General features: G+C 36.3%; 1 protein-coding gene and 1 pseudogene across 1 annotated transcript in view; one reads left to right on the top strand and one right to left on the bottom strand.

Moving 5' to 3' along the window:
* The window catches only part of LOC132659461 (large ribosomal subunit protein uL1-like), a 74,093-nt pseudogene that overhangs the window by 39,861 nt on the left and 21,946 nt on the right, over window positions 1–12,286 (bottom strand).
* Window positions 1–12,286, top strand: part of PTPN22 (protein tyrosine phosphatase non-receptor type 22) — a 58,060-nt gene that overhangs the window by 24,456 nt on the left and 21,318 nt on the right. The window contains exons 10-11 of the mRNA XM_012178891.4: window positions 472–549; window positions 3,827–3,913. Of these exons, the coding sequence (XP_012034281.3) occupies window positions 472–549; window positions 3,827–3,913 (165 nt within the window). The remainder of the gene's footprint in view (window positions 1–471; window positions 550–3,826; window positions 3,914–12,286) is intronic.

The following is a 12,286-nucleotide window of genomic DNA, read 5'->3' as shown; positions in this document are numbered from 1 at the left end:
TTTTTCTTGTAATTGATATCTTCGCTTGTAGTGTTGTGATCAGAGAAGATGCTTGATATAATTTCAATTTTCTTAATTTACTGAAGTTTGATTTGTGACCCAAGATGTGGTCTATCCTGGAGAATGTTCCATGTGCACTTGAGAAGGTGTATTCTTCTATATTTGGATGGAATGTCCTGAAGATATCAATGAGATCCATCTCATCTAATGTATCATTTAAAACTTGTGTTTCCTTATTAATTTTCCATTTTGATGATCTGTCCATTGGTGTGAGTGGGGTGTTCCCTCATTATATTTTTAACTTCAGACATTTGATCACCCAATGTGAAATCATTCTGAAGAGTTTCTTCAGTATTTCATAGGTTCTAAGTAATGACGCAAGTGATGAAAAACCTTATTAGTTTTAAAAGTGCATTCTTTTTTTCTACATAGGAACAAAAGAGTAAGATATTTTTTCCTTTTATTTGATAGATAATTCCTGAGAACTTCAGTGTTTTTAGTTTGATCCAGGAAATGCGAACACAGAGGCCTTCATTAGTTCAAACTCAGGTATGGACTATGGTGAATAATATAACATGTCTGAGTCTGGTGCCATCTCTTTATTTAGTAACAGCAAGGCATACAAAAATAGCTGACTGCTTTACTATCAAGGGTTTTGCTCCATTTACACTTCCTCTAACTCTGAATGTCCCAATATTTTTCCTGTATCCCTTGCCCTGGACCAAATTCCTTTCATTCCTTATATTTTATTGTCTGTTCAGAAAATATTAAGAAAGCAATATAATATTTCTTACAAAGGATATTAAAAAAATCTACAAACTATTTGACCTATTAGAAAGAAATAGCTGGGTCAGGTTAATCTGAAATTTTGTGGCGGTAATTCATTTCTGAAACCATACAAAATCAGAGATTTGTAATTTCTTCTTCAGGAGGTGGTAACAGAATCTGGAGAATTATATTATTTTCTTCATTTTAGAAAATAATAAAAAATTTAAAAATCATCCATAATCCTGTCACCTAGAAAGAGTTACTGTTACTATTTTTCTATAGTTTTTCCTGGTCCTTATTGTATGCATATTAAAAAATTTAAAACTCCATAAATTACAATAATATTATATATATATGGTTATATGTGTATCATAGTATATGATTAACCCACCCCAGAGTGCTCATACCTATTCATTCCATAAAAAATGCTTTCCACCTGTTCTCTCTTCTCCAGCTCACATTCTACCTCTTAGGTGAAACATTCCCAGCCCAAATCTCTCACATTCTATAATATTTCAGCATCCATATATGTGTTAACTCACTCAGTCGTGTCTGACGCTTTGCGACCCCATTACTTCTCTAACAATGGAATTCTCCTGACAGGCTTCTGTATCCATGGAATTCTCCAGGCAAGAATACTGGAATGGGTGGCCATTCCTTCTCCAGAGGATCCTCCCAACCCAGGGATTGAACCTGGGTCTTCTGTGTTGCAGGCAGCTTCTTTACCATCTGAGCTCCCAGGGAAGCCCAACACCCATATTTTATCCATATTTCAACACCAATAATTTTACCTATATTTCTAAATGGTCTCCATCTTTAAGATAGAGTTAAGCATTCACCCATTCATCCTTTCATCAAACAGTCATTGGGTTTTTTCAGGTAAGAGACTTTTTTCATGGGTGTCTCTGATGACTCAGGGATAAACAATCTGCGTACAAAGCAAGAGACGCAGGAGACATAGATTCCATCCCTGGGCTGGGAAGATCCCCTGGAGGAGGGAGTGGCAAACCACTCCAGTATTCTTGCCGGGAAAATCCCATGGACAGAGGAGCCTGGTGGTCTACAGTCCATAGGGTCACAAAGGGTTGGACACGACTGAAGCAACTAAACACACAGAACATTTTGCATAGTTTGTTAGAACTATTTCTTATTGCTAAAATAGTAAGACCCTAGTGGTTAAAGCTGGAGAAGCCAGTGGCACCCCACTCCAGTACTCTTGCCTGGCAAATCCCATGGACGGAGGAGCCTGGTAGGCTGCAGTCCATGTGGTCGCTAAGAGTCGGACACGTCTGAGTGACTTCACTTTCACTTTTCACTTTCGTGCATTGGAGAAGGAAATGGCAACCTACTCCAGTGTTCTTGCCTGGAGAATCCCAGGGATAGGGAAGCCTGGTGGGCTGCCGTCTACAGGGTCGCACTGAGTCGGACACGACTGAAGCGACTTAGCAGCAGCAGCAGCAGTGTTTAAAGCACTTACAAATGAACTTGAACACAGGTTTAGAAGTAAAACAATTGACAATGGCACTTTAGATGTTTTTACGTAAAAGTTCTAAATCAAAGGGAAAAAATTAAGAGCTATTATAATATAAACCTTCTGTTTGGCCCACACAGGTTTTCCACTAATAGTTAGTGGAAAAAGAATTCTTTTTCATGTGTATGACTGTAGGTGTTTTCTATATTCAACCTTTAGCGGGGAAAGTTTATGTGAAATGAAAGTATTGGCTGGTTTAAGGCTGTCAGACTTAAGGCCAATCCATGTAGATATATAAAGATTCCAGGAAGCATGCAACCTAAGTGTATAACATTAAACTGTATTACTGAATCAATAAATAAAGCCATACATCATTTCAGAAAAAGTCCATTTCAAGCCTATATGTAAGAGTTGGAAGACAGCTGACATAGTTTTAAGATAGCTTTCACATTTTGGCATTATCAACAACTAAATAACTTACCTGCTGTAGCTGCTTTTTTTGATACCTCTCTAACCAGGAAATAGCACTGTAACCAGATGAGTGCTTCCTGTCTGATTTTCCCATCTTCTTAAGAAAAAACTGAAGAGTGGGCCAATGGCTATGTTGGATGATACAGACTCTGCACTGTTCTCCTGCTACAGTTACTTTTGGCAAAAGTTATATTTTGTTTGTATACGATTGTGTAAACTGTCATTGAAAAACCTGAATAGGCCTATTTAGGTGAAAAATAGATCCAAAAATCGAGTGCTTGAGCAGGTACAGAGGCAAAAACAAGGTAGTACAGACCTATAAACCTGTAATTATAGCGGTCTCATTTCTCTGCAGTGGAATTCCTTTATAACCACAAATTTCCAAACTCTATTTAGTGGTCTTCTTTTCTTTGGTATCTTTGCTAAGATAGAATTTCAGCAGCTTGATCCAAATGCACTAAGAGTCAAAGGTTCAGGTACTAACCCAAGACATTGAAATTACTTCTGAATGATCTCAGACAAATCATAAACAGGGTTAACAACCTAGCTACTTTACAGATCAACTGTGAGAGTCATATTGAAGTTATTTATTAGCCATCAACAACATTAATCTACTTTTTCCCAGAAGAGATGAATAACCCTCAAAAAATGCATCTGAAATGAAATAGAAAACAATTTTTTTTTGGCCATGTGGCATGCAGAATTTTAGTTTCCCCATCAGGGATCAAAACTGTGCCCCTTGCAATGGAAGAGCAGAGTCTTAAACACTGGACCTCCAGGGAGGTCCCTGGAATGAAAATTTTAAAGTGTGAGCAAACAAAATTAGAGGGAGGATAGTGGAAGGAAAGATAAATAAGAAAGTGGGGTTAGAATACAAAAAGCATGCTGCAAGGTCCTTGTATATTAGCTAGAGGTAGATCAAATATTTAGCTGTTTCTAGCATCCTAAAAATGCTTTGAAACCTGAAATGGGCTGCACAGACATAAGGCACTATCATTAAACTAATGTTTCAGGTTTGCTATACTAGGATTTGATTGGTGTTCATACTCCTGAGATTCTGTTAGTTCACCAAGTTTTTGTTTATTTTCATTTATTCCGGTTTGCGATGCTCTTCAGCAACAGTACGAACTGGTCTACAACGCTGTATTAGAACTATTTACGAGACAGATGGATGTTATCAGGGATAAACGCTCTGGAACAGAGGTACATTATAAATTTGATGTTTTGTAAAAAAAAATGTTTTCATGTTGATTTTGGTCAAAGGATCTCAGATTAGTTGCAGGGCGACTTATAATTTATCATCACAACTAAACTGGAGTGTCAGATGTGCATGCGGCTGCACTATAAATCTCCTGTGAAGAAGGACAATTTAATTGAAGTACTTTAACTTAGAAAATTAATGTCTTGGTTAACCTTTTGCATACCATTTTAAGCTCAATTTAGAAACCATAGGAGCGGGTGAAAGGGCAAGCATATATTCTGTTTTCATGTTTTAGACAGTTGTGCGGCAAGTTAGAAGTTAGAGTGACAATTATAAAGTGAAATTGTATTTGAGTACTTTACATGACTTTTCAGGTTACTCAAGCTTCATTTTGATGGCATATGTACCATCAAATTTTGAAAATATTGTAGAATATCCCAAGGATTCTTAGCTGAAAATGTTGGGTATAAAAACAATTATGATTTGACCAAATTCTAATTGAAAAATATTGAGCATTCTAGATATGTTATTTTGAGCTCATCACAAAAATTGATGTCAAATATTTACTATGGAATCATGAAGTATTAGATTCTGAACAAACCTTAATAAGACAAAGTTACTGATTGACCTTCCAGGGTGTATGTAATATATACAAATTAATTAAAATTTTAACACTACATTTTGTATTATGCATCTGAAAATATTCACTGAGTACCTATTGTTTTCACAGTATTAGGAATACAAAGTATATAAGATGTGACTCTCACAACTCCTATCACTTGAATGAATAAGCATTTGGAGTGAAAAAAAAAAATCAAAAAACTGTTGAGGCTAGAGAATGAACTATGCTATCCTATAGTGAATGTCAGCTCTGAAGAAAAAGTGTAGGAGAAGGAGATGAAAACGAGAATATAGTTGCCAGACATTGTTACTTATATCCTGTTCATGCCTACTTCATTGGCTAGTACTCTCAAAACAAGCTTAAATAACAGAAGTGATTGTATGACCTAATTTTAATGGAAGAGATTCTCACGTTTTACTACTAACTGTGGTGTTGGTTTGATTGGAGGTATTTTGTTTATTTTATTATCTTTTTTGGCTGTGCTGGGTCTTCATTGCTGTGTGAGGGCTTTCTCTAGTTGTGGCAAGTGGGGGCCACTCTCTGTTGCGGTGTGCAAGCTTCTCACTGTGCTGGCTTCCCTTGTTGCGGAGCGTGGGCTCTAGGTGCATGGGCTTCATAGTTGCAGCTTGCGGGCTTTAGAGTACCGGCTCAGTAGTTGTGGCGCGAGGGCTCAGTTGCCCCATGGCATGTGAGATTGTTCCAGACCACGGATTGAACCTGTGTTTCCTGCATTGGCGGGCAAATTCTTCTGGACCTCCAGGGAAGTCTGAGATATATCTTTTAATTGTTTAAAGGAAGTATTAACTGACTTCTATTTTATTAAGAATTTTTTTTCAGAAAGAATGTTGAAATCTATCAACTGTACATCTTTGCATTTATAGAATGATCACATGGATTTTCTCCTTTGACATGATGATACAGTCATATCCTTGCTCTTCGAATAAAACCTTCTTGAACAAAGACTATTCTCCTAACATGCTGTTGGAGTATGTGGTTCAATATTTTAGGCTCTAACAAATGTCAGTACTCAGATATAGCCCATAGCTCCAGACAGTTGAGTTGTTTGGAGTGTGCCCTTAGTCAATAAATAGGAACATAGGAATATGGTTCAACCTCCCACAGAAGGAATTGATTAACATCAGCCAAGGAGGACTTTTGTTTCTGGAAATATCAAGTAGATATACTTTCCCCTATTCTTTCCACTAAATATAACTAGAAACCCTGGACAACATACATATAAAATAAATATAAGAAGACTCTGAAAGATGGAGAGAAGACAGACCATCTAGGAACACTGGGACCCAAGGAATGACATAAAGGTGAGTTCCTTGAGTTTTCTTTTTCTTCATATATCACAGATTTGGAACTGAAGAAACCAACAAATTGGAAGTGCCAACAGTGCAGACAACAAAAACCCAACAGAATCCTGCTCTCAAAGAACCAGGAAAGGGGCAGTCGAGCAAACCAGAAAACTTTAAGATACTAAGTATTTTACTTCAGTCAACATCAAAGAAAAAAATGGCTCCCAACCCCACCTATGCCAACAAAGAAGTGGAGAGCCTAGATTTCTATCCTCACAAAAATGGTAATACAGAGAAGGACAACAGGTCAGCTATAAATACTCTCTCTATCAGAAGGCCAGTGTTCTGTGTCATTCTTGTGATCATTCTAACAAAGAAAAATTTACAATCATTTAAAACAAGAAAAAGTCAAGTAAAGAGCTAGGAATTTTATTTCCACTGGCCTGAAATGAGGTTTCCCTGCAGTGTCAGTGGAAACCAGGTGGGGAGCCTGAGTTTCTACCTGGCAGTAACCTGGTTCCCCAACATCTCTCCACTGATGGGGTGTCAGAAGAGGCCTAGTGGAGACTCAGGACTTTCAACATCATCCAGCAGTAATGAGACCACCCAGACCATGGTGTCACTAGAGACCACCTGGAGAGCCTCTCCCGTGGTGTCTTCCTTCAGGTGTTAACAGAGACTGTGAGAAAACTGGTGGGGATTGAATCCACTTGGCAATGGCAAGGCAGTAATGAGGTAGCGCCCCCACCCTTCTTCTTTCCCCTGTCAGAATGGGGTTTTAAAAGCTACCCAGTTAAAAGAGAATAATATAACAATACAAAAACATCTAGACTTCATGTGAAAAATCATTTGTCATACCAAGAACCAGGAGGATCTCAAACCAAATGAGTAAAAGACAATCAACAGATGACAACACTAAGATGACAGAGATGTAAGGATTATCTGACAAAGATTCTAAAGCAGCCATGATTAAAATGCTTCAGTGAGCAATTACAGGCATGGTTAAAACAAATGAAAAAATAAAAAGTCTCAGCAAAGAAATATAAAGACCTTGCAAAGAAAGAGAAGATGTAAAGAAGAACCGAAAAGGAATTTTACAGTTGAAAAATAATGGTAATGGAAACAAAACAGCTCAGTAGGTGGATTTAACAACACAGTGCAGGACACAAGGAAAGAATCAATGAATTGAAAGACAAAACAATAGAAACTGCCCAATTTGAGCAATAGAAATAAAGTAGACTAAAAAATAAAATAAAAATAAAATATAGAGCTTTAGGAAACTAAGTGACAATAACAAAACCCCTAGCATTAATGTCATTGATGTCCAAGGAGGAAAGGAGAAAAAAGGGAAGTCTAAAAAAGTACTGAAATTCTCATCATAAGTAAACTTCAGAAAACTAAATACAAAAATTCTAGGAAGCAGCCAAAGAAAAATGATATTAACTGAAGGGGAGAAACAATTAGAATGAAAATTAATACGTCATCAGAAAACATGGGGGTCAGAAGGAACTGGCACAGTATTTTACAAGCACTGAAGGAAAAAAGCTTGTCAACATCTACATCCAGTAAAAAATATCCTTCAAGAATGAAGGGGAAATCAAGACAGTCTCAGGTGAAGAAAACCTAAGGGGATTTGTTGCCAGTAGATAGACCTACCCTAAAAAAATGGCAAAGGAATTTTTCTAAATAGAAAGGAAAGGAAAAATAATATGGTAAGCAACATGGTTAAATATAATAGGTTTTCTTTTTTCTCTTGATTTTTCTAAATCATTTAATGATTGAAGCGAAAATTATAACACTGATATGGTTCTAAATGTATTAGAAGAAATATTTAAGACAATTGCATTACAAAAAAGGAAGGGTTAGACACGTAAGGGGAGGTAAGGCTTCTGTATTGAATTAGTAAAACAGTAACACTTACAGACTTTGATAAGTCATGAATATATGGTGTAATTACTAGAGCCACTCCTCTGTACAAAGATATATTTTAAAAAACATTATAGGTAAATCAAAATGAAATTCTAAATATGCAGGAAAGAGAAAAAGGCAGGAAAAAGAAATGAGAAATGGAGAACAAACAGAAAACAATAGATAAAGTTGGAGACTTAAGCTCTACCACATTAATAATTACACTGAAAGTAAGTAATACAAATATACCAATTAACAGACAGATTGGCAGAGTGTATTGAAAACATGACCCAACTATATGCTGTTTGTAAGAACTACATTTCAAATATATAGGTTGGTTTAAAATAAAGGATTAGAAAAATATATATCGTGTAAACATGAATAAAGGGAAAGCAGGAGTAACTATATTAATAACAGAGAGACCTCAGAATAAAGAGTTATTATCCCACAAAAAGGAAGGGATAGTGTATAATGATAAAAGGGTCAATCCACCAATAAGATGTATTTAACAATCCTAAGTGTGTATGGACCAGACCTGCAAGATATGTGAAGCAAAAACTGATAGGATTAAAAGGAGCAATAGAAAAATCCACAGTTATATTTGGAGACTTCAATACCCCTCTCTCAAAATTTATAGAACTCAGCAAGAACTGTGCAAGAATATGTGAGAACTTAACACCACCACCACCACCAACTAACAGGATCAAATTGATATTTAGAGGAGTCTCCACCTAACAACACAAGAATATACACTTTTTTCAAGTCCTGATTGAACATATACCAAGGTGGATCACATCCTGGGCCATTAAACAATCTCAAACATATAAAGAATTGATATCATATAGAATGTATTCTCTGAGTTCTATGGAATGAAAATCAAAGTTGATAACAGAAAAATAACAAGAAAAGAACCAAGTACTTGGAAACCACATAAGACTTTGAAAAAATCCATTGACTCAAAAAAAGAAGTTTAAAGAGAAATTTCTGAAAAACACATTGAACCGAATAAAAATACGAAAATACCATATATTGAGATTTGTCACACAGAGCTCCAGGAGTGCTGAGAGCAAAGTTTATAGCACCTTAAATCCATATAATAAAAAATTGTTATCGTTGTTGTTTAGTCACTAAGTTGTGTCCAATTCTTTTGTGACCCCATGGACTGTAGCCTGCCAGGCTCCTATGCCCATGGGATTTCCCAGGCAAGAATACTGGAGTCGGTTGCCATTTCCTTATCCAGGGAGTCTTCCTGACCCAGGGATCGCGACAGAGGAGCCTGGCAGGCTCTAGTCTATGGGGTTGCAAAGAGTTGAACACAACTTAACAACTAAACAACTAACATATATATACACACACACACACACGCACGCACATATGTATTAAAATATAAATATATATATATATATCTCACATCTTCTTTATCTATTCATCTGTTGATGGACATTTAAATAGCTTCCATATCTTAGCTATTATAAATTGTGCTGCTATGAACATAAGGGTGCATGCATATTTTCTTCTTTATTTGTTGAAAACAACTTTCTTTTTTTTTTAAAAAAAAAAAGCGTTTGAATTATAGTTTTGTCTGGATATATGCCCAGGAGTGGGATTGCTGGATTTTATGACTTTAGTTTTTTGAGGATCCTCCATACTGTTTTCCATTGTGACTGCACCAATTTACATTCCCACCAACAGTGTAAGAGGGCTCCCTTTTCTCCCTACCCTATCCAGTATTTATTTGTAGACTTAATGGTCATTCAGACTGGTGTGAGGTAGTACCTCATAGTTTTGATTTGCATTTCTCTAATAATTAGCAATGATGAGCATTTTTTCATATGCGTTTTGGCCACCTGTGTATCTTTGGAGAAATGTGTATTTAGGTTTTCTGCCCATTTTTTCGATTAGATTGTTTGGGTTTTTTTGTCATTGAGTTGTATGAGCTGCTTTGTGTATTTTGGAAATTAATCCCTTGTTGGTTGTATCATTTGCAAATATTTTTTCCTAGTCCCTAGGTTGTCTTTTTGTTTATGGTTTCCTTTGCTGTGCAAAAGCTTGTTAGTTTGATTGGGTTCCGTTTGTTTATATTAGCTTTTATTCTATTGCCTTGGGAGACTGACCTAAGAAAACATTGGTACAATTTATGTTAGAGAATTCTCTTCTAGGATTTTTATGGTATCGTATCTTAAAGTCTTTAAGCCATTTGAGTTTATTTTTGTGTATGATATGAGGGTGTGTTCTAATTTCATTGTTTTACATTCAGCTGTCCAACTTTTCCATGACTTGCTGAAGAGACTGTTTTTCTCCATTGTATATTCTTGCCTCTTTTGTTGAAAATTAATTGACTGTAGGTGTGTGGGTTTATTTCTGGGCTCTCTATTCTTTTCTATTGTCCATATGTCTGTTTTTGTGTCTTTTTCCCATTTTTGAGTTGGTCGTTTTTGAGTCTTAGAGGTTCTCTATGGGGAGGGAGGAGAGAGGGGGGTTCAGGATGGGGAACACGTGTATACCTGTGGCGGATTCATGTTGATGTATGGCAAAACCTATACAATATTGTAAAGTAATTAACCTCCAATTAAAATAAATAAATTTATATTTTAAAAAAGTTCTCTAAATATTCTGGATATTAATCCTTATCAGATATATGTGTTGCCCTTTTACTCTGTTGATTTTGCCCTTTGATGCATATAACTTTTTAATTTTCATAAAATCCAATTTGTCTCCTTTTTGTTTTGTTGATAGTGCCTTTGGTGTCATAGATATGAAATCATTGCCAGACCCAATGCCATGACGCTTTCTGTTTTCTTCTAAGAGTTTTAGTTTTAGCTCTTATGTTTAGGTATTTGATCCATTTTGAGTTAATCTTTGTATATACTGCAAGAATCCAACATTTTTTTGCATGTAGATGCCCAGTTTTCCCAGCATCATTTGTTGAAAAGGCTGTCTCTTCTCCATTGAATGCTCTAGGCAACCTCATCAAAAATCAATTGCTCATTGATTTCCCTGGTGGTCCAGTGGCTAAGACTCCACATTCTTGATGCAGAGAACCCAGGTTCAATCCCTGGTCAGGGAATTAGATCCCACATACTTCAACAGACACCAAAGATCCTGCATGTCACAAATAAGACCCAACATAGCCAAATAAATATTTTAAACAATCAATTGCTCTTTCTGTGAGTTTACTGTGCTGCTGCTGCTGCTGCTGAGTCGCTTCAGTCGTGTCTGACTCTGTGAGACCCCAGAGACAGAAGCCCACCAGGCTCCCCCGTCCCTGGGATTCTCCAGGCAAGAACACTGCAGTGGGTTGCCATTTCCTTCTCCAATGCATGAAAGTGAAAAGTGAAAGTGAAGTCGCTCAGTCGTGTCCGACTCCTTGCGACACCATGGACTGCAACCTACCAGGCTCCTCCATCCATGGGATTTTCCAGGCAAGAGTACTGGAGTGGGGTGCCACTGCCTTCTCCAGAGTTTACTGTTAGGCTCTCTATTTTATTCCATTAATCTGTATGGCTGTTCAATGTCAGTACCATATTGTTTCATTGGTAAGTTTTACATATTGTAAAACTTATTACATAAGTTTTATTAAAACTTTATTGTTTTATTACTGTTTGTAGTACCTCTTGATAACAGGAAGTTTAAGTCCTTCATCTTTGCTCTTCTTTTTCAAGATTGTCTTAGCTAGCCAGAGTCCCTTGAGATTCTGCATGAATTTTAAGATGAGGTTTTCTATTTCTGCAAAGGCATCATTTTGATAGGGATTGCGCTGAATCTGTAGATTACTTTGGGTAATGGTATTGTAACAATAATAATATCATCCACTTCATGAACATAGATTGTCTCCCCTTTGTTTTGTCAGCAATGCTTTGTAGTTTTCAGCATGTCTTTCATTTCTTTGGTTAAATTTATTCTTTAGTATGTATATTTTTGATGCTAATTGCTTTTCTAATTTTCTTTTCAGATTGTTTATTGTTACTTTATAGTAATGCAACTGGTTTTTGTGGTGTTGACTGTATATTCTGCAACTTTTCTGAATTGGTTTATTAGGTCTTGCAATTGTGTGTGTGTGTGTGTGTGTGTGTGTGTGTGTAATCCTTCCACATATAAAATCATGTCATCTGCAAATGAAGATAACTTTGCTTACTTCTTTTCCATTTTGATAGCTTTTTTGTGTGTATGTGTGCACCTAATTGCTCTTGCTAGACCCTCCATATTATGTTGACTAAAAGTGGTAAAAATTGGCATCCTTGTCATGTGCCTGATCTTGGGAGAAAGCTTTTAATCTTTCACCATTGAGTATGATATTAGCTGTAGGTTTTTCATATATGGCCTTTATCATATTGACGAAGTTCCCTTAAATTCCCAGTTTATTAGAGTATTTCTATCAAGAATTTGTCAAAAATTTCTGCATCAATTGATATGATCATGTGGATTTCTTCCCTTTAATTCTCTTATGATATGTTACATTGATTTCTTAAGTCTTAAATCCCAGTTGGTCAAGGGGTATAATTCTTTTCCTACACTGAATTCAGTTTGCTAGTATTTTATTGAGG

Source organism: Ovis aries, chromosome 1 (genome assembly GCF_016772045.2).
Source record: "Ovis aries strain OAR_USU_Benz2616 breed Rambouillet chromosome 1, ARS-UI_Ramb_v3.0, whole genome shotgun sequence".
NCBI classification, from domain to species: Eukaryota; Metazoa; Chordata; class Mammalia; order Artiodactyla; family Bovidae; genus Ovis; species Ovis aries.
Note: the sequence above shows the minus strand (reverse complement) of the source record. Positions and strands in the feature narration are given on the sequence as shown.